At 40.8% G+C, this 25936-nt stretch overlaps 1 protein-coding gene across 1 annotated transcript; it reads left to right on the top strand.

Moving 5' to 3' along the window:
* Positions 1-3530: 3530 nt before the first annotated feature.
* On the top strand, positions 3531-24250 carry LPL (lipoprotein lipase). The gene is made up of 10 exons (XM_036888941.2): positions 3531-3833; positions 9236-9405; positions 13300-13479; positions 14140-14251; positions 14997-15230; positions 16320-16562; positions 18505-18625; positions 19336-19518; positions 20553-20657; positions 22743-24250. Coding segments are annotated over exons 1-10 (1437 nt in total). The 5' UTR covers positions 3531-3745; the 3' UTR covers positions 22744-24250.
* Positions 24251-25936: the final 1686 nt, after the last annotated feature.

Below are 25936 nucleotides of genomic sequence, written 5' to 3'. Positions count from 1 at the left end.
CACCTAGTGTGAGGGTGAAGGAAGCCTGAACTCCAAGAAGAATCCACCTGTTCTCTTCCAAACCTAATCCCATTTAGTGAATATTTATCTCCCTTCATATATGAGAACGGTTCCCTATTGTTCTCTGCACAACGTCCTCTGGATCTGCCCATGCCCCAACCCCTATGTGTTTACTCTTGCCTTTTTCTGAACCTTATTTTCCAAATAAACTGTTAATGCTCAATGGCCTTTGCATCCCTTCTTGAATTCTTGATCACAAGACCAAGGACCCATCTCCAGTAACACTTCAACATGGCTTTCTTGAGCAAGAAGTAAAGGAAGACGTCTGCAAGACTGGCATTGCCATTTATCAACTGCACCTAGGAAGCATCAGCCTCAGGCAGCAGACCCCAGAGCTGTGCCCCAGCTCAGCCTCACACTCACTGGCACATTGCCAGCTCTATTAGGATGCAACTCCTGCTCCTCCCTTTAAACTGTGTCAGTTTAATGCTGGGACATAGGTGGGCAGCAATGAGAAAATCTTGTAAGGCAATTTTTTAGTAAACATCTTTTCTCTCATTAAAAGTCAATCAATTTTAAGTACTTTTTATATTTATGATTTTGTATCTGTAAATTTTATTTGTATTAGCTATGCTTTTTTATTCTACATTTTGTGTGTGTGTGTGATGAAGACCTGTCCCAGTACTGATGTCCCTTTAGAGCCCACTTAGACATTTCATCATCCTTTAATTTAGCAAAAAAGCCACAAAATAAAATTTGTCCTAAACTATTCATGTGCAAATCTGCTTCCCAGCCTTTTCCATTTGGTAATTACAAGATTAAAATATAACAAATCAAATACATTTTCCTTCTGTCTTGGGATCATCAAAAAAATATATATACTTCATGATTTGTGGTTACCATTATTTAATCTTCCTCGAGTTTCACCTTCTCTCATCTGTACAATGGGAATATTATTCAGTTTGAGGTGTTTTTATAATGATTCAATGAAGAAAGGGATGAAAAGTACCTACTGTGTGCAAACAGCTGAACTTCAGTTTAAATGACAGGCAGATAGATGGCAAATCAATCGATAGATTGGTAGAACTTCCCTACCTGTGGAATTCTGGGGTTTCTGATCTACTTTTTAAGCATACTCATTTAAATTTTTATTTTCGTCATTTTAAACTTCTACCAAGAGCAAGTGTCCCGCTATCAGAGTATCGGTTTGTTAAACGTTCATAGAAAGCTTGGCTTCTTTTAACCTGAACCTTTTTTAAGTAAGTTAACAAAGGAAATGTTACCTATGGAAAAAAAGCCTCAGGCTATCAGGGATTAACTAACCTTACTGAAGTTTGGAAGAGGCGTTTAGCTAAGGCACATGCAATTTGTACTCGGAGATCCTGTGAATCTCTGCCAGACGACGCAGACACCTGAGCGGTCGGAGAGCAGCCAATCAGGAGAGCTCGTTGCCGCCACACCCACCTGCCCACCGCCTGTCCGGGGATCGGAGCCAACCTGTCTCTTTATCTACCAGGCTGAGCAGCTATGAGTTCTTTCTTCCTGGAAATCTCTGTAGCCCTAACGGGCATGCAGCATAACAGGACAGGACACCACAAAACAGGTTTCATATTATTTAAAAACAAAAATGAAAAAAAGAATTCCTCTCTTGAGTGCTTTGATTTTATCTGTTAACCTGGAAAATCATTTTAAATATACATTATAAGCATCAGCCTTCCCTTTGACAACTACATAAAACCTTGCACTTCTCTGAAAATCACAGACAGGGCAGATTGATTTTGTTGTCTTAGCAAATGAGATGTATGTGGAAAATAAACTGCCTGAGTGTTCTATATAGGATATCAGGCAATTTCGCACTTCTGTTTATAGCTATCCATACCTCGAGCACATGCAATGCAATTGTACTCATCTTATGTCAATTATTTTTTTCAGTTAGGATTTACTATATAATTTTGGGAGAACATAACATCATAGTTATCCATTCCCTGCTTGGTCTGTTCTGCCACTTCTAAGGTTCTTGTGAGGGGTTTAATTCCTGGCAGGTTTCAAAATTCCTCTACATGCTTTGTAGGGTAGGAAGAATGCACACAGTATGTTGTTTAATAATAGCAATGCAAAACAAAATAGTGTGTTGTGGCATTTAATGCATCTACATAAAGATACAACTCTATTCTACAGAACAACAAACTTTGAAATATTTAGGTATTTTCAGGTGTATTTCACTTTTGAGAAAAACTTAAAATGTAAGTCCAGTTTAAATCATGGCCTTTTCATTCTTCTTAGATACAAATGTAGATTTTGTGAGATAAAGAGAGAGAGACAGAGATGGAGGGAGGGATGAGTAAAAGAAAGCATTAAAGATATTCAGAGAAATAATCCAATACAGACAGTGAATTGGAGGTTTTGATTTATGAGCCTGTTTCTCAGATGTAAAGTAGAGAATATCGAGTTAATTGTCCTTCCCAGCTAATGCAAATCCTTTACATTTAAAAAGATATTTGAAAGTATTCTGAGCATTTTGGATAAAAATTACAATATCCAATGTGATTTCAACATTATTCTTATTATTTTACCTGCATACCTCATTACACCTTTTAAAATTGCTTTATTAAGATACAACTTACGTACCATAAAGTTCACCCATTTAAAGTGTATGAGTCAATGTTGAATGTTTACCCAGTTGTACACCATCATGATAACGTACTTTCAGAATATTTACATCATCCTCTGCCCAAAACTTCTTCATTCTCTCCCCTCCCCTATTCCTCAGCTCCAAGCAACTGTTAACCTACTTTCTGTCTCTAGGATTTACCTGAGTGTGGATATTTTATATAAATGGAATCATACAGTATGTGTCTTGGTGACTGACTTCTTTCCCAGCCTAACAATATAGTCTTAGATTATTTGATCTCAATATTTTTTGTCTCTGAGGATAAAAACAATATCCTTTCATCCTTTGATGAGTTGGAGGATTGGGTATAATTTGCATGAGGCAAAAATGAGAGACTAGAGAGCAAGAGGGCTTTTTTTCCACCGCACAAGCTAATCCATTTTAACTATGCTAGTCTTACCACACTGTGCAAACACAAGGTGTGCAACGCTGTGTGACCACAGGTCCCTAAATTGACATTGTCCAGGAGACATTGGTGGAAAAAAAATACTGCAACTTACAAATAGGCTCCATCAAAAGAGGAGTGGGTTTAAGTGTTGACCAAGTGTAGTTTAAACAGTGCAACTTTCCCTCCTTGGAAAACGGGTGACTGCAGAGTATTTAACATAAATCCACGAGAACTGTAGCTGTTACTTGGTCAGGGGACCCTGGAAAGCCAGACCCCTTAGGAAAAGCGAATAGGAACGGTACAGAAAAAAGCAAAATTTCCCTTCTGCCCTTTCCCCCTCTTCTCGCTGGCAGGGTTGAACTTCATTACAGTTTGCTCAAATATTTGGAAGTGAATTTAGGGCCCTCCCCCCAACTTATGATTTTATAGCCAATAGGTGATGAGGTTTATTTGCATATTTCCAGTCACATAAGCAGCTGTGGAGTGGAATCGGCGTCAGACTCGATTCCTCCTCCTCCTCTTCCTCCGAAACCTGCCACTTGCCGCGGCCCCAACCACCCCTTTGACGGGAGCCTTGCCCCGCGCGGGACCGCGGCTCCAGCCTGCCGCTGCCGGGCCGCGCAGCCCACCCGCCCGTCCGCGCCCCCGCGCTGCCCCGTAGCCCCTGCGGAGGGCCGAGCCCTGAGATGGAGAGCAAAGCGCTGCTGCTGGTGGTGCTGGGCTTGTGCTTCCAGAGTCTGACCGCCCCCCGCCAAGGGGTGGCCGCCGCCGACAGTAAGTTTTCCGCGCAGACTCCCCTCCACCTGCAGAGCTCAGCTCGGTGGTCACTGTCCCCTGTCGCGAAGATGCGAAGAGGCCGTCGGAAGGGGTCGTGTGTGTGCGCCGGGGTCTCTCCTCGCCCCCGCGCAGGCCCGAGAAGGGTCACCCGGTGGGTTTCCGCCGCGGCCCCGCCGGGGCAGTTCCCGCTGCCCGCCTTCACTCCCTCCCGGTTTCGGCGCGGGCCGCTCGCCTCTTGCTGGGACCGCGCTGCCGGGAGCCCGGACTCCGCGGGGCAGGGGCGCGGGCAGGGAGGGGCGGGGCGAGGGAGGCGGGAGGAAGGGCCCGGCTGGCGGTGCCCTGCAGTAACCTCCCCGCTCGGGGGCCCCGGAATGAAAGGCACGCGGGCCAAGGTGACCCTGGCTTGGCCGCGGCCGCGGCTCGGCCCCCGCCTGTGGGAGCGCGGGCAAAAGTGACCCGTTTTCCGAGAGGCCAGCCGGGGCGGGCCGCGTGCAGAAGCACGGGACACTCGGGCTCCCGGTGGGGGTGCGGGTGGGGGTGGGGGCGGGGGCCAGTGAACCGGAGTCCTGGGGACGCAGCGTCCTGCGCGCGCTCGGGGCTGGGCAGCTCTCCAGCTTCTGCACTCGGCTTTTCTTAGTCCCCAGAACAGACCGTGCAGGGTGGGCGCCGTCCGGAAAACGTGGCGCAGCGCCCCGCAGTCTGGGGCGGGGAACTTGGGGTTGGCAGGTTTGCCCTGGCCTCCGGTCGCCGGGGGTTAAGACGGTCAGGGAAAGGCTCACGTCTTTGCTGCAGGACGACAGCGTCCACCGGAGACCTGCCCGTAATAGAGGCAGCCTGCACAAATTGAACCTCGGTTCAGCTAACATGCAAAAGCAACTGAAAAGGCAGCAGAAGAAGCAAGTGACAAAAGGAGACGACACTTTCTTTTCTCATCAGGGATGGAATTGCAGTTAGGACTGCATAGTTTGGATTGCTTTCAGGCCGCATGTCCGCTCTGGTTCAAGTTAGAGTTGTTCGTGACTTTGCAACGGAAAGTCGGTTTATTTCCGCATTGAGTTGCAGAGAACCTTTTTGCTAGGTTTTTCAAAAACGTAGAGTACATCAAAGCTGAATTCGATAAAAAAAAGTATCTTGACATTTCAGTTTGAGAACACTGGATAATCAGTTAAAAAGTCTTAAACATTATGTGATGACATGATCCCCTCGAGAGTGTCTAAGAATATGGTAGGAACACACCCAAATTCTTACTTCAGGAAGTACACTCAGCATGATGTTAACTTTTACCACAAAACAAACACAAAAGATGTGAAGTGTTTGCTAGGCTCCCTTACAGGTTCACGGCCCTAAACTTCTCTGGGTTTAACTCCCTCAACTGGAAATTGAGGAGTTTGGATCAGACCCAGAGTTCTCTTCCTTCTTCTCTCTTCCCTCTAATTCTTACTCTTTGGCTTAAAAGCACACTTAAGTGATTAGCACACTTAAGTGATTAATGATTTAAATTGTATTTTAACCTACACATGCTTTCCCTGGCTATGAATACATTCAGCGAGGAATATTTTTAAGTAGACTTGAAATTAATTTCTCTCATCCTTCCCTTCAATTCCACACCCCATCACAGCAACTTTCTCTCCCATTTCTCCTATGTATGAATTCACCTGGGGGTGTAAGAATTTCAGAGGGAAATGTGTGAAAGAATGGCAAGCAGCACCTCCTCTGGGTTCTGACTACTTAGTTATTCTCTATTTCTTTCTAAGAAAAATACAGGGACAAGAGGCACTGCTTCAGGCTCTTTTCTTGGAACCACCGCAGGGACACATCTCTGCATGACCTCATTAGGAAATTTGACAGCCAGGAGTTGAGTATATGGGCCAGTGCTTGGAAGCTGCACTTCTATTTGACTGGCCATAGTTGGTTTCCAGGCTAACATCTGACTTAAACATGACGGGTGAGGATAGCAAAATAGCACATACTACTTTTGAATGCAGCAGAGCTCAGCAAGGGAGTGATTGATTAATAGCTGTATTGAAAGGTAGTTGTCAGGCACTGGGGAATAGTTAGGATGGAAGACTTTTACTTTCAGGCAGCATATTTTTAGCTTAGCCTTCCTATCATGCTTTATTCGAGGAGAATAAAATGAGTTATATAGTTACTGCCTCTATTTTTACAAACTTTTTTTCTATAAAAATGAAAAGTAAATCTGCTTGTTAGGTAAGTCAAGAGCATTGTCTGCATTAGAGTATCTGCAAAGAGCAATCAGTTGTGACAGATAATGACAATGATTTTATTCCCTCACCAAACTTTTTTTTATTTTTTATTTTTACCAATCCACCTTGTTTTTTGGCATTCTACAGAAGCTGACTAAGTCCATAACTATGACCATCATTTTCAGAAAGGAGATGAATTACTGATGAGGTCTTTTCGGAGAGTATGTGTGTGAGAGAGAGAGAAAGAAAGAGGAAGTAGAAACTTCAAAAAGAACTGTATTATAATTGAGCTCTTGTACTTTAAGTCTTCATAAAAATGTTAATCTTTTCCATCTGTAACTGAACAGCCTTTAGGGTATCTTTCCTGGAATGTTCAATCTTCCCTATATAGTAATAAGAATGGAACCTCTATAAATTTACCTTTAAAGTGCTTTAACTTCTCAGCCTAATTTTATCTTTGTGAGTTATTATCCCCACTAAGATAAATTCTTGTCTTTGTTTAGGCTTTTAACTATCTATTTAGGAATTTAGGGGTAAAGACTACATAGTCAAGGAATGCATTAACTTGTAATTTGCCTGATACCCCTCAATCTCCCTTTAGTGTTTACAAAGGACATGTCTGATGGGGCCAGACTGCTATGGTACGGCTGATCCGATAAGCCAAATTCAGGATGGAGGCCATCAACGAGAAATGCACCTGTGCACCTTTAGTTCTCACTATTCTAAGGTGGCTTTACTTACTCAGGGGGCCTGGTAAAAGGTCCTTATCCTCTTCGAAGGTTAAGTACAGAGCCATTAATATCTAGGAAAGTGCCAGTAACACTTAAGAGTACATATGTAGAACTGACAAATAATTGAAAACATCACATAGCATATAGAGCAGTGCTATCTTCCTGTTGAAGTTTTCATTATGCTTTCTGTAACTTAAAATGAAAAATAATTTCCTTGAGAAATGAAATAAAAGTCTCCAAATACAAATTTGTGTGAGAATGTATGAATTTCCTATTATTTTTTTTCACACACAATGTACCAAACAAAACATGTCGGCCGTGCAAAATTGGAGCTCTCATTGAGCCACGCAGATAATCTGATACAGGATCTATGGACTGAACACACTTTTTTTTTTCGTGGAAATATACAAAGACTGCCTTAATAATTTCAAAGAATATTCGTAGTCATTTCAAAACCACCAGCAACAAAAACAGGGCCACTGTGTTGCATAATTCTAGGAAAAATATAGACTAAAAGGGATTGGTGTCCTCTGCAGTTGTGCAAAGCAATAGTCTTAAACATCAGTTTGGCAAATAGGTGGTGAGTGAGATCTATCTGACAGGTAACTGAGATTATTTCTGTCTTAAAAAGATTGCTTATCAAACATGCTAGAATGAAACTGTTAGAGAGGAGGCATGAGTTGTTTGATGTGAAGAGATACAGGACAGGGCAGAGCCAATGTAGTTTTAAATTTTCTGAAGCACTTTCTAATAATAAAAGAACTTCTTGGACATTGAAAGCAGAATAGGATTAAAAATCTACAATAGTTTTCCACTATAAGATAAATAATAAAACCACTAAAGTGCTTTCTGGGTTAGGAAAGAAAAGAAAGACTGCATCTTCAAATGGGAGGCAGAGCATATTCTTGATGGATGAATGGATTTCTAGTGCAGTTTTACCTATGGAAATAAAAAATAAGAGCTTTAAATATAAATAGTTCACCACAGTCTCTTATTTGAATAAATAATCTTAGAATGTTTAGGTGCTACAGATTTATGTGGGTGTACTACCAAATTGCTGCATATAATGAGTAACTTAACAAGCAACCAAAATATTGCGTAAGGAATTTTAGAAAATAATTAAAAAGGAAATTATTGGCCAGTCCTTAGATAATTATATGGCAAGCTTGACTTGAATGCCTGTACTTTCATTGTACTATGATTCATTTTAATTTTTGCCTATCTTTTGTAGTGGTATTTGAAATTACAGATTTTCAACTTTTGAGTTATGAAAAGAGAGTAAATTTAGATTCAGAAATTAGAAGTATTTCTAAGCAACATCATTTTTATTTATCTTCCAGAAGCTTTAAATAGGAAAATCTAAAAATCTACAAGTTATTATATTTTTTTAGAGTCAATGGATAGATTGCTTTGACTTTCACTTGACAAGAAATTGTCTCTAATATAACTTCCCTTTTTTACTGTGCTTATGTAAAAGAGTCTGAGTTTATCTGCAAACCAATTTACTTCAAATGTTCACTATGATGTTATATGTACTGTCTTGAAAGCCTGTGAAGATTCAACAATATTTAGATTTATTGTCCAGAGAGTCAAAAGATAGGCTGAAGGTCTCTTTCTCTCCTTGCTCACTTTGGGACTAACTATGAATAACTAAAGTGTATTCTTTCCCAAGCCAGTTCTGCTATAGTTTTTTAAGCTACAACTTTATAGGAAAGGTTGTAAAAACATTAAGTTGGAAATAAATATTTGGGAAAAGAATTAACTGTGGCTCATATATAGCACAGGTATTTCTGAAAAACTCACTAAATGAAGTTTTAAAAAACATCTTAAACTGATGTATCTTCCCATGGGCGGGGGAAACAACTGCATGCAAAAACTTCCTTATGCTTCCAAATTTCCTTATTGCTGATTTTAAAAAACTTTGCTAGCAAAGAGGAAACTACCTTCCCTCAAATGAGCCTCATCGTGTAATATTTCAGGAAACTATTCCTTTGAAGTATTCAGAGATTTAAAGAAGGGGAAGTGATATACAAACCATGAGCTATTTTTCTCTGGGAGAATGAGTTTTTAATTGGAGCCAAAGGACCTGGGTTCAGGTCCTGGTTCTGCCTCTCACTGTTAGCCGCATAACCTTGGCCAGTTCTGTCTTGAGAGAAGATGGAATTAACCAAGGAACTCCACACTGGCTGTGCACTCACTTGAGATTGTATCACCCTCCCGGCACCATCCCTGCCCCTCCCACACACACCCTGCCCTCAGGAGAGCTGGAGAGGATGGGAGACACAGGAGTGATCAATGCTGCTTAACTCTGAGTTACTTTTTCATTAAAAACAAACAAACAAACAAAACCTTTAGAAACAAAAATAGCATGGGTGGTGGTTGCTTGTGAACCTAAAACATATCATTCCAGCAAATGAACCAAGCAACCCTCCACTTAACCTACTGCCCAATGTTGCCTTTTCAGAAATTACAGAAGGAAGAGATTTTGTAGATATTGAAAGTAAATTTGCCCTAAGGACCCCTGAAGACATAGCTGAGGACACTTGCCACCTCATTCCTGGAGTGACAGAGTCGGTGGCCACCTGCCACTTCAACCACAGCAGCAAAACCTTCGTGGTGATCCATGGCTGGACGGTAAGGGCGGCTCTTCGGGAGGGAGCTGATTGGGGCAGATGGGCATCTTGCCCGGCTTGTCCAAGTTGCTGGGAACTCAGTGACGGCTCTGCACACCCTGTACTTCTGCTTGCTTTTTGATGGCTTTGCTTTAGTCTTGAGGGAAGGAAGTTCTGGTTTAGGGTAGGGATTGTGGAATCTAAAGCCACAGGTTCGTGAGCACTTCCTCCCCACAGGCCAAACTTCATTTTGCTGCATTTGCCATCTTGCTACCCAACTGGTGCCCTCAAACCAGCCATTCCTGTAAGGCTTTGCTCAACTACAGAGCAGAATGCAGGTTGTCCTTCTGGAGAATCGGTGGAGACCTGGTATGATGCTGACTGCTACAGCGCATGGCTGCCGAAGGTCCTTAAGGAAGACAACCTGTGAGAGTGGTGGTCAGTTCCCATTCTGGCTTTGCCCTTTTCCAACTCTGCAATGTGACTCAAGCCACGTCTCACCTCTGGGCCTCAGCTTTCTAGTGTGTAAGAGGGAGAAGTTGTGCTAAATGGCCCTCCACTTCCAATATTCTCCAGCTGTAAACTTTAGGGAACTTCTCTAGAGATGAAAGAGGACTAGCCAGGGCACTGTCATGTGAGATGATTAGAAAAGGTGAAAACTATGGTTAAATTTATTTTTAAAGAATATGAGTAAAGTAGTTATCTCTAAATATGCCAGACAGTCACTTTACATGGTACAGTTCTTATTTAACTACTTTAGTTGGATTTTAATATTTGCAATCCCTAGTGGGCAGATTTCATTGACTTATATAAAATGAAACGGTTAAGGAGCTTGTGAAGATAGTAAAAGATACTAAATTCTAATGATATGAATTAGCTCAAATCTGACATGCTTCTAGTCCTGATTTCTTTTCCTACATAACTTAAGAGTCTTCGTTATTGACAGGATAGGACAATTGCTATAACCTTTATGAAGGCAACTACCAACACAATTCAGAGATATTTATTTTAATATAATACATCTGTTTACTAAAGTTAACATAGTAAATGACATACCTTATGAAAGAACCACATATTCAAATTCCTAACATAAGTCTGTTTGTATTTTCAGAGGTTTAAACCAGAAAAAAGTAATCTTTGGTGATTTCAGAGATATTTTGTTTGTATATGGAACTGGGCTTTTAATGCTCTTCAAAAAATTTGAGGGTTAGTAAGCCTTTATACAAGGAGAATAAATTGAATACCTCAGGCATCTCAATCTTATCTCTGAGAGAATTTTATACTTTAGGAACTTTTTTAGAAACATGCTTTCTTCTCATTCTAAGATGACAAAACTCACCCAGTGTCCTAAGTAGATAGTGGCTAGTTTCTATCATCTGACCCTCTGTCCTCTAAGCTCACGGCAACCTTCACGTCATGTGCCCTGACAACTCCAGTGCCTGGGCTACTGGCCATGGGACTGAGTTTCACTGGATAGAGCTGGTTGACCTGTGCAATAACGAATCCAGCGTTGCTGGATAACTGATTTCCGCTCATCCCAGTGAGCTCCCTGGCTGGTTCAGTTGGCCCACCTGGTGTGGGTGTTGAGGGGGGCCTCAGTTCAGCTGCATGTCTGAGAATCGAAGGTCTTAAAAACTAGTACTGATTTGAGGAATCTCCGAAGAAAAAGCTAGTAAATAATACCTTTTCAGAGTTGAAGAAGGTAGATTCTTAGATTTTCCTTCCCTTTGCTGGGGATTACTTACAGTAGTATTTCATGTTGAATTGGAAAAAAAAAGTATCAGTCACTATGGTAGGAGCAAATTGGGTTACTTGCCCTTTGACAGATTGCCTAATTTGGAAACATTGATTGTACAGACAAACTTATAACAGGGGCTTAAATCAAATAAGATTTTCCTGCATTATCTGAGGTGAACTACTCAGTGACTCAAGGACATAGAACTAAGGGAATGTGGGGGTTCTGCAGCTTGTTGTGAGAAACCCAAAAGAATACTTAGCCTGCAGTGTGCATAGGGAGCGTGCAGTGTGTACAAGGTGCATCCCAGATGGCAGGGTAGATACAGCTGTCTGGGAGGCTTGCCACCTGCTGGGTTTTACAGACCCATGTTAAGTACACAGTTCTCACTGCGCTGTAGGTCCTCAGTCCTGGCTGAAAGGAGCAGTGATTAACATTGCCTTCTGGAGAAATGACATCATCCTCTCCTGAATGGCAGCTGCAAAGGATGGCCAGCCCCCAACCTCCAAGACAGGAGAAGGGTAGGGGCAGGAGCAATTCCTCGGGGTTTTGATCCAGCTGGTGCCCTCAAAGAACCTGGTTGTACCCAGACTCAAAGTAGCCTCACTGAGACATGCTCACAGAAGGTTTAAGGAAGTTCCTAGTGGGATAACATCACCTTTGTACCTTTTCATCTTTGATTTCTCTTCATGCTTGGAAGAGCTGTAGAGCTGGCATTTATCCCTGCAAGTAGATCAAGAACCATTTATGAGACCAGGAGGACATTTATGAGATGGAGGGTAACTTCAGGGCCATCTGAATCTGACCACTTTGTTCTGTGGATGGCCTATAAGGTTGAAACAGTGCTTGTGGTCATAAAAGTAGTTAGTGGAAGAGCTGGGGTGGAAACCAAGATCTCCTGAGTCTCTGGCTTGTTTTCTCCAACCACAGAGCACAGCAATATGATGAAAAATTGTGTTTTTTTTTTTTAGTGGCAGGAGTGGAATGAGAGCACCTGCCTTGATAGTTTTAGACTATACAAAGCAGAAGAATAAATCTGAAAGAGCCCTCCATATAAGATCAAAGTTCCAAGTGACGTCTTTTGGTGTTCAAGACTCATATTTTTCTGATCTCTAAGGAGAATATAGATTTCACAGATCTCTCAAAAGCTGCCTTAAACATTGACTTTAGAATCTTCTTTGTCCATTGAGTACATAGTTCAGTAACCTTTACTGTAACTACAATAAGATCTGCTCTCAGGTCGTTTTAGGGGTGGGTAGATTTGGTGATTTAAATCAGGTTGTTGCTATGTATAAGCTTATAGCATGTTGGCAGTTTGGTGTGGAATTGTACTATCTGCAGTTTTTTAAAATGTGTATCTTTGCCAAGGTGTCCAATGCCTCTTCTCTAAAAGCATATACTAAAATTGTACATGAATAGAGTTAATTTGAGGACCCATAGTTCTTTTGACTTTGCATTTTGGGGCCTTTATTAACAAGATGCAAATAATTATAATTAGTATTCTGCCTATCTCCAAGCAGGACCAATCTACTAATTTGGGGAATGTGACTATTAAAACTCATTAATTTCTACTCTGCTAGTTAAGAATTTAAGAGAATTGTGAAAATGTTTGAGTTGAAGCTGATCATTTTCTTCTGTGTTAAGACAGAGGTTGCTAAACACAGTTATCTTCTGTTAGGATAGATTCGTATGTTTAAAACTTTGTGTTTCATTAGCATATCAAATGTTATATCTAAGTGACTCTTTTAAAGGAAAAGAGTTCATTCACACCCCCAAAAATAACTCTGTTGGGAAAGCTTTATTTGTCTAATTGAACATAATTAAACTAAAATTTTTAATAATAAAAAAAAGTTTCACTTATTCATATTGATCTTACTTTTCATACTATAAATTACTGGAGTTTTACTGAGTCACAAAATGTGCTTTTGAAATGGACAATGCAGTGAGCCCCAGTTTGTATTCCTGAGCTCAGCACCCCCATTCACGGCCTTACTCCAGTTTGCCTCAGAAGGGGCAGGAACAAGTCTCTGAACATTCTTTTGCATGGTTCGATTTTTCTCTATGAGCCAATGGGCTTTCTTATGGGTTTGGTTTTTCCATTTAATGTAGGTGCATTGGGCTGGCATATCTATAACAAGTCATAGGTGGACGTTTTGAGAAAGTTTGTGTCATCCTCTTCAGGTGACTGGAATGTATGAGAGTTGGGTGCCAAAGCTCGTGGCCGCCCTCTACAAGAGAGAACCAGACTCCAACGTCATCGTGGTGGACTGGCTGTCGCGGGCCCAGCAGCATTACCCAGTGTCCGCCGGGTACACCAAGTTGGTGGGAAAGGATGTGGCCAGGTTCATCAACTGGATGGCGGTAAGGCTTGGCAAGTAGCCTTGTCTGTCCCAAGCAGTTTTCTTGGCTAGAGCTGGACAGGTAGCTGGTCTTTGCTCTTCTTCACTTAAATAGGGATATTTTCTGGGGCAATTCAAATTTTCAGAATGAGCGTAGGCATAATTTTTTATCCCAAAGAGCATTAGGATAAGAATCATAAAATCACAGAGCCAAGGCTGAGGCCTGCGCTGCTCTGCACTCTGATCTGTTTTCATAGTGAATAGGTCTGCTGAGACCAAGAGCTAAGTGAGCCGACAGACAAAAGTGTGTTATTTCAGGGTGAAGGGAAAGGCGTGTGTGCATCTACATGTAGATACACATGCATATATCTTATGTAAATGTATACATACACATATACATATCCATGTGTAGATATATTTTCAAGTGTATGGCAATTCAGATTCCCATACATATTAGTTTCAGATGTATGGGAACACATTCCAATTTAAACATGTTAAGGGAAGAAAGCATTCTTAACACTAGAACATGTGTTTCTCTTATCTATACCACAAAATTTAAACAAATAGAATTAGTTGTCAATATTGCTTATATTTTGAAAACAGTACTTATACTCTATTTTAGCTTTGATCTTTTGCAGATCAAATAAGAACCCCTTTTTCTTTTTCTTTTTCTCTTCCAAAGGAGGAATTTAACTACCCTCTGGACAATGTCCATCTCTTGGGATACAGCCTTGGGGCCCATGCTGCTGGCATCGCAGGAAGTCTGACCAATAAGAAAGTCAATAGAATTACTGGTAAGAAAGCAGTACCATTTGTCTTTATCACAGGAGAGTCGAGGTGCCTGTCATTCTTCAAGAGAATCAGAGTGTTTGCCAAATGCCCAGTGTCCTTCTGGGTCTGCTCAGCCTCTTCATCATCTCATGGGAGGGCTCTTTTGCTAGAGTAAAGAGGGTGGAATATAGTCCCTTGCTCTCACGGACTTGCCACTACTGGCAGCAGAAGAGAAATGGAGCAGAGTCATACACAGGAGCCCAACAATGTCTCTGAGAAGCCCATTTCCCTCTCCCCTCTGCTCCGTGCTTTGGTGCTGTGTGGCACATATGTCACCTCTCATATCAGTCCTGGGAAAAATGAAAAAGGACCAGCACTAGACTCCACTTGGAAAAGAGAAGACAGTCACCAGGGCCAGTGGTAGATGGTCTGGCACATGCTGAAAGGGAGAAAGATCACACCCCTGTTTAAAGGCATTCTCCCCAGGTTCAGGAATCATTTACAAAGGGAAATCAAGTCATCCTGAGTGAAAATTGGCATTGAATGGCTAGCTTAAGAGGCTAAAATTCCATTTTAGAAGGAGCTAAGCCTGCTCTTATGATTCTCAGTAACGTAACGATTCAGTCACTATAGAATAAGAGCTCATGAGAATCGATGTGGCTGCCAGCAACAGTCAAATGATGAGAAATAGACCATGAAGGGGATTCTTAGGGACCCAAAACTAATGGGAATTAGTAACATGAGAGGCCTTTTTTCTTCCCTATTAAGGCTTAGATCCAGCTGGACCTAACTTTGAGTATGCAGAAGCTCCCAGTCGTCTTTCTCCTGACGATGCGGATTTTGTAGATGTCTTACACACGTTCACCAGAGGATCACCTGGCCGAAGTATTGGGATCCAGAAACCAGTAGGGCACGTTGACATTTATCCTAATGGAGGCACTTTTCAACCAGGATGTAACATTGGGGAAGCTATTCGAGTGATTGCAGAGAGAGGCCTTGGAGGTGATTTGATTTAGTAGTTAATTAAACATAAGTTTTGTTCATAACTCTTATTGACTCAGTGTCCTACTCATTCTCCATAAGGATGTGGTTTTAATATATACATTTAGCCATGATATATAGTTTCTGAAGAAGTGATCATATTCAGCATGATCACTTTAGAACCTTAATACTTCCTATGGTTAGACAAAAAGACATTCTATATTTTATGTATTGTATCATAGACTACACACTGAGTATTGCACTTGCAGTGATAAAGGAAAGTAGAGTATTTTGAATTTTACTGAAAGTAAAGGACATGTTAATTAGTCCAGATTTCTTTGGTCAGCCTTTTTGACAAATCAGAAACAAAACACCATTCTCTAACAATACATGTCCCAAAGTTATAAGAAGAAAATACAATTTAATATTCATTTAATAGTTACTTTAATAATTATGTTAGTTTGTGTTAAATTTGTGATTTGTTTTAAGGCATCTTGTCATAGTTTGTGAACCAACCTGTAGTCAATAGTTCAGGTCTTTTGTGTTATAAAACTTATAGCATAATGTTTTCATTTTCAACAGTTATAAAAGCTTATGGTATTAAGCTCACAGTAATAACTCATGACATTGATGATTATTTCTATCATTCTTTTCATGTAAAAAGTCATTAGTAATGACACAACTGTCAATCCTACATAGCATCTATAGTAAGATACTATTCACTTAACGACTCTGCCTTTTATGATGTGGTTTCTGGAAGAATGTTTTAGGAGCATATAGAAGTAGTATATGCTTTCAGTATAAGAGAAGGACAAGGTAAACTGGGGGAAATCAACTTCTAACTTGGATGTCTTTTATTATAACTTCATAAACATACAAATATAAGACAGCAGAAAAGTAAAACATTCTCTGTAAACTTGCAACTTTGATATTCTTGGCAGTAGGTGAGATCTAGCCACCAAAAATACCTCCTTAAATAGGACCTACAGTCAAGGAATCATAGGGCTGCAGTCTGAGGTGGTTTTATTTTAAAACCACACCTAAAGTCCTTTAGACATGCAACTCACTGTGGACTTTCACAGAGCAAAATTTCCCACTCTTTTCCCCCAGATGTGGACCAGCTGGTGAAGTGCTCCCACGAACGTTCCATTCACCTCTTCATTGACTCTCTGTTGAATGAAGAAAACCCAAGCAAGGCCTACCGGTGCAATTCAAAGGAAGCCTTCGAGAAAGGGCTCTGCCTGAGTTGCAGAAAGAACCGGTGTAACAACTTGGGCTACGAGATCAATAAGGTCAGAGCCAAAAGAAGCAGCAAGATGTACCTGAAGACACGTTCTCAGATGCCCTACAAAGGTAGGCTGGAAATGCTGCAACTCCAGAAAATCTATTTGGTCCTGCTTTTTTTTATTACCCTTATTACATTACACATATGGGTTCTGTCCATTGCAACAGAGATAATGAAATGATGTTACTTAACCCTGAGCCCTCACTAGTGTTCCTGCTGGTGGAGAGGGGGTTGCACTGACCCACTTTACTGAAACTCCCAATGTCCACTGCCAGCAAGGCCCAGTGCACGGCTCTCACTACCCGATACAGCCACCCTGCTCCCACCCTCCTCTGTAACTGTGACCATCAGCATGAGCCAGCCCACTAGCACCAGGCTCAGAGCTAATTTGAAACTAACCATCCAGGGTCAGCAAACTATGGTCCATGGGCCAAACCAAGCTCATCACCTCCTTTTGAAAATTAAGTTTTTTTAGGATACAGCACACTCATTTGTCTCTGTATTGACTAAGAGACAACTGCTTTTGAGTAGTTGGGACAGAGCCTTTATGGCCCACAAAGCCTAACGTATATACTCTTTGGCCCTTTACAAGAAAGGTTTACCAATTCCTGAAGTTTGCTTTAAATGACAGTAAGAAGCACATATATTTTAAAATAATACTATTCACAGGAAAGGAGAATATACCAAACCTTCTAAAATTTTGATTTTATCATAAATTTGTTCACAGTTGAATGTCAAACTTGGAAGCTTATTTAGAGTAAGCTCTATAGGCATTGAAGCAGATAAGCCTAAATCATCTAAACCTGGTGAGAGGGACTAATATCAGAAAGGCTGGCTTACATGGAGTCAGGTGGAAGTCTGAGGGAAGGGATGATATTAAAGACAATTTCCTGGGGTAAAATACCTCTTATAGGGGAAAGTATTTGTAAGATGTTGTACCACATGTACAGAGGTACATGTGGTGGCCCAGACATCTGAAGCACCTAGAATTCAAGGAAACCTTTTAAGCAATGGGGGTAGCCTTAGTTTCCCTGACTCTTCAGAACAAGGATGGGCACGTGAGGCTGAGGGGAAATGGCAACCTTCTGGGGGCCCAGGCAGGGCTCACACATCACCAGCCTTCCTTCTCAATGCCACCCAGCATGCCACTGGTGTTCTGGGGGGCACTGCGGTGCTCTTAGCTTCTCCTGCCCTGGTCTGTGGGGATGCCTGACAGATCTCCATTTAATTCCAAACTCTATTTCTCTGCACCTGTTAGTAACTGTGCCTCAGCCTGCTGCCTTTCCTGCCCCCTTAACCTCGTCCCCACCCCTTCTACTCTAGGTTTTGGTAGAGAGGGGGAGAGCAGGGAGGAGTTGCTCCCAGAAGCCCCCCCTAACACAGAATGCACTAGGAACTGGCAGCCCTTATGGCCTCAACGATCATTCAGTGAAATGAACTTTATTGTGAGCCTGCAGTATAGTTGCTCTGTGCTAGACTGGGAGGCAATCAAGACAGTGACCATGATCCTCTGACCTCAAGGAGCTTACACCCTGAGTTGGGAGACAGACATACCCATGAAACATGGAGAAATGTGGTCACAGACAGTGACACAGTAACAAATACCAGATATACTTGGTGCAGATGCTAAGGGACAAGAAGGCCAAGGAAGGGTGGAGGTCGTGGAGAAGGCACCACGGGTGTTGTGTCCTCTTAATTTGCTCTCCCTAGCACCCCATCAAAGATGACTGTTTTCTAGGACTGCTTGGCAATTCAAACACACCTGGATTTTTCCTATCCACTACAACCACACTTTTCTGGAAGGGAATAGAATTCAAGGTCTAAATTTTCTAGTAGTGAACACTGTACAGACACGAAGAAATCTTTCCAAGTGGCCCTGAGAATCATACATGAGCACCTGTTCAATCACTAGGGAGATACGGTTGGTAATTCTGAATTGCCTGCTTATTTGGAGGCTTGTGGCATTTCCATAAAGACTGATGATCTCTTGTTCCAATTTTCCCCATCTAGTCTTCCATTACCAAGTAAAGATACATTTTTCTGGGACTGAGAGTGATACACAGACTGACCAGGACTTCGAGATCTCTCTGTATGGCACTGTGGCCGAAAGTGAGAACATCCCTTTCACCCTGTGAGTAGCCATATGACATTGCTCCTAGCCCGTGGGTTTATCATGGCATTGCCCCCCTGCCATAGCCATTGATCTGAGCAACAGAAGAAGAGTAGGACCTCTAGAAAAATAAATACGCAGCAGAAATATTTTTAAGAGTTGTATGTCAAAAGATGTTCATTACAGTAGTACATAAAACAGCACAAATTAGAAACAAAGCAAGTGCCTGATGTTGAGGCAATGGTTAAGTGAATTGTGGCTTAACAAGTCAATAAAATCAATCTAGCCTCTAAAAACTATAATCGTAGAATACCAGATAAAAGATGGCAAAAAGTGGAAGGTAAAGTATGAAGTGAACAATGGAAGGGTGGAGAATTGTATATGCACTCTGACTAACAAAGTAAGCATGTTCACAAAATACAAATCGAAATGGAATATATGAAAATAAAAATTATGTCTCTGAATGACCTATGGGTTTTTTTTCTCCGAAGAATTGTATTAAATAGTCCATATTGTTAGGCTCAAAGTTGGAATAGAGTAAAGGGTGTAGATCTTTTAAAAGGCACTAAATGCCATTGGCATTCAGCCTGAGTATTTTGTTGGACTTTTTTTTTTTTTTGCATTTTTTAAATATCCCCCAAACAATAAGGCTATTTACATCTGGAAGGAAGGAAAAGGGGAAAAAAAGCCTGATTTTCAGAACTAACCAAATATGTTGATTTTTTATTCAGGCCTGAAGTTTCCACAAATAAGACATACTCATTTCTAATTTACACGGAGGTGGATATTGGGGAGCTGCTAATGCTCAAACTCAAGTGGAAGACTGATTCGTACTTCAGCTGGTCAGACTGGTGGGGCAGCCCCAGCTTTGCCATCGAGAAGATCAGAGTGAAGGCAGGAGAGACTCAAAAAAAGTAATGAAATTTATGTTTTCCCATTCAGTTTAGACTCACTTTCATATTATTATCTTGGGGTAGTATTTCTGGAGCCTTCAGCATTCAGATGAAACCTTAAGAAGTGTTGTCTCTAAAACTGTAACTTTGGGGGTGAGGGTTGTTCTTTTATTTTCATTCTAGAGAAGTAAGAGGAGTTCTGTATTTCATGAAAAAAAAAAACACCAGCCCTGAATTGGTCACAGTTATTGAGTGAGAGCTGAATTAGGAGTCGGAGACCCCGCTTCTCACTGAGAGCTGTTTCTTACAAGCACAAAACAGTTACGGAAAGAACCTGGAGATGTTACTTTGACATTCAAAGATACAAACCAACCCCTTCCAGAGGGATGAGACTCCAGGATCATCCCGTCCTGTCTCCCCAGTCCTCCCCACGTAAATCTATTAAATGCACTGCATGTAGAGTCCCATAGGATTTAAATCATTTAGGCTAAATGTACGGGGATTTTGCAAACTATAGTATGCCATTTCTGATAATAAAGATGACTTTTTAAATTAGGATTGAAGTATACTTTTCTCTTTCTCTGTCATTTTCTTTTATAACCAAAAAAGGAAAGAGAGAGAGAGAGAGAAGGGAGGAATGGGAATAGAAGAAAGAGAAAGGTTGTGAGTAGAGAGGCCATGCAGCATTTGTCTCTCCAGCAAGGCCAGTTGAAGTCTGGCTTGCAAATTCCCTAATGCAGACACAAAGAGGAGGTACAGCTGGTCTTGTGTCACCTCTTGCCGAAAGTGTTGTGATTTTAAGGCTGCTCTCGGCTGTCTCTATGCCTGTCTAGATCTGTAACTACCTTTATTGCCAAACAGTGGTTAGGCCCCCAAATAACTCTCTGATTCAGATGAATTGCTGACCAGATGGCCTGAGTGTATACAGTTAATAATTGGAAATGTCAAAATGATTCATCATAATGATCATATAGGATGTAAACAGCCCTGACCACTGTTTGAACAGCTGTTTTTGTTGCTCCGTATGGCTTATTCATATCCACTTTCTTCCACAGGGTGATCTTCTGCTCCAGGCAGAAGGTGTCTCATCTAAAGAAAGGAAAGTCGTCGGCGGTGTTTGTGAAATGCCACGACAAGTCCCTGAGTAAAAAGTCTGGCTGGTGAGCAAGGCTGTCCGGGGGCCCCGAGCTTGCTTCCTGAGCGATGCTGCTTCACGCAGCGCCGTCGTCCCCACTGTCCCTGTAGCTGCAGGGACTGTAGCACTGGCTAGTGAGCAGCCCCACCCCACCCCAGTGGGCTTTCTTAGCCATCGCTTACATAGCAGCCTGGGCCATTGCTTTCAGCAACTCCTCCTTTTGCTTCCTGCCAACTCTGACCTTCACCCCAGGTGTGCTTTTTGGATTTTATTTTACTTCTTGAACTACCGCACCATCTTCACTTCTACGCTCTCCTGTCCCACATCCCCGCATCCTTTGCAAAGCTTGTGTGCAAAGCGCGCACGTTAGGAGTCGCCACTGTGGCTGTGGGTGCAGCTCCTCCCAGTGCTTGCCCAGGGGAGTGAAGCATCAGCCGCAGCCACCCAATCCTTGACTCTCCAAGCACCGGCCGACGCAGGACAGAGAGCCAGAAGGGGCGCTCCCGAGCATCCAGCTCAAAACCTGCAGATGGGGGGCTGAAGAGGCTCGGATGTAGGAAGTGACTCTCTTTCCCCTCTCGAAACAGTTCCCAGGCTCCTTTCTCCCGACCTTTAATGCTAATCCACATGGCAGCTGGCGGCTGAATCTTTCCAAAACGTCAGTACTGAGCGGAGACCAAGCATGTGACCTTCTCTGTCCCCTCCTGAATTCCCACATTATGCCACTTTGATTCCTCCACTCATTCCTCTACTAGTCGCCAAGTGCTAACAGGTCACACATGCAAAGGGGGGCAGCTCAACTCGCTTCAGTGACACCAGAAATGATGGGAAAGGCTGGTCACAATGTCATCTGGAAATAGAAAAAGCAATTGTTTTCAGTTTATTTTCTCCTAGTTACATTTATAGACCAAAGTACAGACTAAGAATTGCCTAATCAGAGGGAGCATATTAGACACCCAATGTGGAATATCTCTATTATTTTTAATTTCTATTTTATAATTTACCCATGGAGAATTATGGATAATGGATACATTAGGAAAAACAGGCAAAAAGAAAAACAAAATCACTGTGACTCTTTCTCCTAGGACAACCTCCAATTAACATTTTAATTTATATCCTTTCAGACTATCTCTAAACATATATAATGTTTATATATTTTTTCATTAAAAAATTAAAATTATGAGTGATAAGATGAAGCCATCTGGATTAAAACATGAATGTAAGAGCACTCAATATAAAGTTGAAATGGAGCATAGTTACTGGTATTAAGCCAGGCAGAATAACTGAATTCTTTTCTAAGTGGAGATGTTCTACTCAGGGGGTTATTGCTTTCTTTTTCCCTGTCACAAATCTGAGGCAATATCACATTTGCTTTAACTTTTAGAATGAGACCTTCTAGAATGAGACTTCTACATGAGGTTTTAGACATGCATTTATAGCACATCCAGAATCATCCAGAATCCAAACTTCAAACTTACATGTGAATGTAAAAACAGAGCTCCCCAAATTAGGATTTTGTTTCTAAAGTACTTCTGATCATATTATTTATTTATAAAGTTACAAGCATTTATCTAAGGAAGTCTAATTATACATACCTCATCTGATAATAGGATTACTGAGACAATAGATATTTAGGCAGCTCTTTGTATGCATCTGAACTTTATCCAGGAGATACCTATAAAGCAGACTAACAACCTCTGTTATCTCTGTAACTAAATTAAGTAACCAAATAAAAGGCACTCTTTCTCTCATCTTCTGAGACTATTTAGCAGTCTCATATCACACATGCACACAGACACAGAAACAGGCATTTCATTTGACAAATTTTAGAAGAAATCTTCCTAAACTTTGAAATCATCTGGATCGTCCTCTGAAATCAATCCTTCTTAACTGGGACATGGCTGAGTCGCTATTAGAGTGTCTTCCACTCCTACGAGCCTGCCAATACCCCTGCTCCGTTAGCCACATGTCCCCTGGGTTTATTCTCACAACCTTTGCTTTGAACTGCCAGTTGAATACTTTTTCATCATGAAGGTGGTGGGGAAAGGGGGAGGGTTGTAAAACACTAAGCAGATAAATAAATTGCCCTTCTTCCTCTGCTTTTTCTCAGAACTGGGCAAATCTACAGAAGGAAGAGCAGCACATGAATTCAGTGAAGAATGAAGCAACTTTTACAAGAGGCACCCAGTGATTTGGGTGGTTAAATGGATTTTCTTGAGTATTAATCCTAGCTCTATCCTTGCTAATTATTTTAGGAGACGGTCTCAAAACCCAAAAACTGGCTAATTCAATTTGAGGAGTATAGTGGCCAAAAAGCATGTCTTCTAACATTAAAAGATAGCAGATCTGAATGGCACTCCATATTGTCCTTTGAGAAAGAAATGAGAATTTCTTGGGCCGATAGTAAAATAATAAGGCTTCCTTACATAGTGAGTTTAGCTATAGCCTAACACTCAGTAGAGCTTCATATTTTAATAGGAATTCTGCATTTTCTGGACTGACACCTTCTCAAAATTTTCTCCAAGTCTGAATATAAAAGATGATATTGTGTGGCATGAGTAGACCCATTTACTTACTGATTAAAACACCTGACTTTTTTGAGATGGGTCTCCTCTTGCCATTGAGATGTACCCCAGACATTAACAAGGAACTAGTGACTTGGAAAGATGAATGGAAAATGTAGTTGATAAAGCACTAAACCTTTGAACACTCCCTGCAGCTGGTTACATCATAGCTAAGTTATGAATTACAGGAGATATAAAATTTAGATCAATGAAGTCTTAATGGGCTTTTCAGTTTATTGCTTAACCTCTCCCCTCTTTTTCTGGCTTTGTCCCAAGATTACATTTCTCTGAGTAAGCATTTAAAATGAGCCTGTTATTCTCACCCAACACATAATTTTAACTATGGAGAAAGCAAATAATGCCATATCAGATTTCTAAGTTATATTCATTGGTTTGAAGTCATTAGTATCTGATAGTTACTGTTCAATTTTAAGTTTACCTTAGTCATACTTTGAGCATCTCTTCCTTCCCTGGTTTCAGTAAGAAAATATTTGTTCGAGGTCAAATTTTACATCATGCAAAAACACATCTTAGACAAGGACCACTTTTACTAAGTAAATAAATGGAAAAGTTACTGGGATATATTCCTAAACAGTGCTTAAAACCATTGTGGATGATTAAAAGAAACTTCAATTGCTATAGCCACCTGAAAAGCCATGAGAGTTGTTTTTAACAACGAGTCAAGAGTGCATGAACAACTATTTATAAACTAGATCTCATAATTCCAGAATGCTTTTCTATATATTGATATAAATTAGTAAAGAAGTCAAATGTCTCAGAGGCTACTGCTGGGAATTTAGACTGTGAACATGTGTGGTTATCTGAACATAAACTCACACATAAAGCCCCGCATGCTTATTATTCAGTGTGGCTTGGAAGGTAAACACTCGAGACGTATTGGAACACGTTAGAGTAGCAGTTGTTCCAGAGGTGCCGGAATTTCAGCCCTTCATCTGAGTGATTTGGCTCTGCCTAGAAAAAGTAGGACAAACATTGTGACTGATACCAGCCAGCTTGGAATGGATTCTCTCTAAAAATAAAATGTTGTGCGATTTGTTGTTGTCATCCCCCTTTATTGCTAATTCATCAATTTTCTGAATTTGGGTTTTCAGCAAGGGTGCATAAACTTAAGAAAATGTTAATCAAATCAGAGGATGGCCCTGGGGAACTCTGGCTTCTACAGACTTCACTATATATATCAATACTGCTTTGGCTTTAAGTGTTATTTATTAGCTGTAAATATGTGTGTGTATGAGTATGGGGAGTTTGTACATATTGGAAAGGTCATTGTGGCTACTGCATTTATGGACATGTGGTGCTAACTTTGTGTATTTTTATCAGTGATGGTCTCACTGAGCCAGCTTACCCTTATGAAATAATACAATAAAATGGGCTTTTTAAAAAAAAATGAAACTTACTTAACTATGTGAAGAACTGGAATCCGCTTTTAATAAAATTGACAAAACTTTATTATAACACTAAGTCATTATTTTGTATCATTTTAGTCCCCTGAAAAGAAATTTACTCTTAGGGCAGATTCATTCAGCAAAATTTTACTAAGGAACTAATACACTTAGTAAAAAATTCAGCTTCTAAAAATTGCAGTGCACATTATATTTTATTTTTTATATCTTACACTTGTACAAAGACTTAAGAGATCCTTTAAACTCACTATAGAGGAAAATGATTTAGATTTTTTTCCTAAATAAAGTACACAAGACTTTCCTTGCCTGAAAAGTACTTTTTCATGAGTAGAATGCTAGGTGAATAAAAAAATATCTTTGAACATTTTCTGGAATACATTGAATCTGGAATCTCTTGAGGCCTACTCATTAGCTACAAAATGAGTGGCATTTGGGCAAGAAAATGAACTATTAAGGATGGAAGGGTACATTGTTTTAGAACTTTGCTTTGAGTTATCTTGATAATGAAAGAGAACAACATAGAGCCCACCATGCAACTGAGTAGGATAACTTAGTAGGACAAAAAGGAAGAATCTAGTCCAGAAAACAACTGTTTCAGTGGCTACTGACCCAAAATTCCATTGTCAATTAGAGATAGGGTCTTCTGACAGGAAGAGATGACCTAATTTATACTGTGCTGACTGCCCATCAATGCTTATTGATATAATCAAAAATGACAGACCATAGCAGGCACTGGCATGGATGTGAACTGTGAACCTGCATACATTGTTGATGGGAATGTCATATATTGTAGCCACTCTGGAAAACAGTTTGGTAGTTTTTTTTTTTTAATTAATTGTAGAGCTTAACCCACATGACCCAGTGATTCCATGGCTAGGCATACATTCAGGAGAAATGAAAACGTAAGATGTGATACAAGCGTTCATTGCAGCATTACTCACAACAGTTCCAAAGTGAAAGTAAACTCAATGTCCATCAATGAGTGAAGAGAGAAAATGTGATTTGCCCATACAAAGGAATATTATTTGGAAATTAAAAGAACAAACATGCTACAACATGGATGCACCTCAAACACCATTTGATAGATGAAAGGATCAGATTTTTACAATTCCATTCCTATGAAATTTCCAGGAAAGGTAAACTTATATAGACAAAAAATAGATTTACTCTTTGTCTGGGAATGATAGTTGGAAAAATGATTGACTACAAAAGGATATAAGGGATATTTTTGAGTTGATGGAAATTAGATTGTGGTGATGGTCACATAACTCTGTAATTTGTTAAAAAGTCATTGAACTGTACACTTAAAGTAGGCA

The sequence above is a fragment of the Manis pentadactyla genome, chromosome 1, assembly GCF_030020395.1.
Source record: "Manis pentadactyla isolate mManPen7 chromosome 1, mManPen7.hap1, whole genome shotgun sequence".
Taxonomy (NCBI): Eukaryota; Metazoa; Chordata; class Mammalia; order Pholidota; family Manidae; genus Manis; species Manis pentadactyla.
Note: the sequence above shows the minus strand (reverse complement) of the source record. Positions and strands in the feature narration are given on the sequence as shown.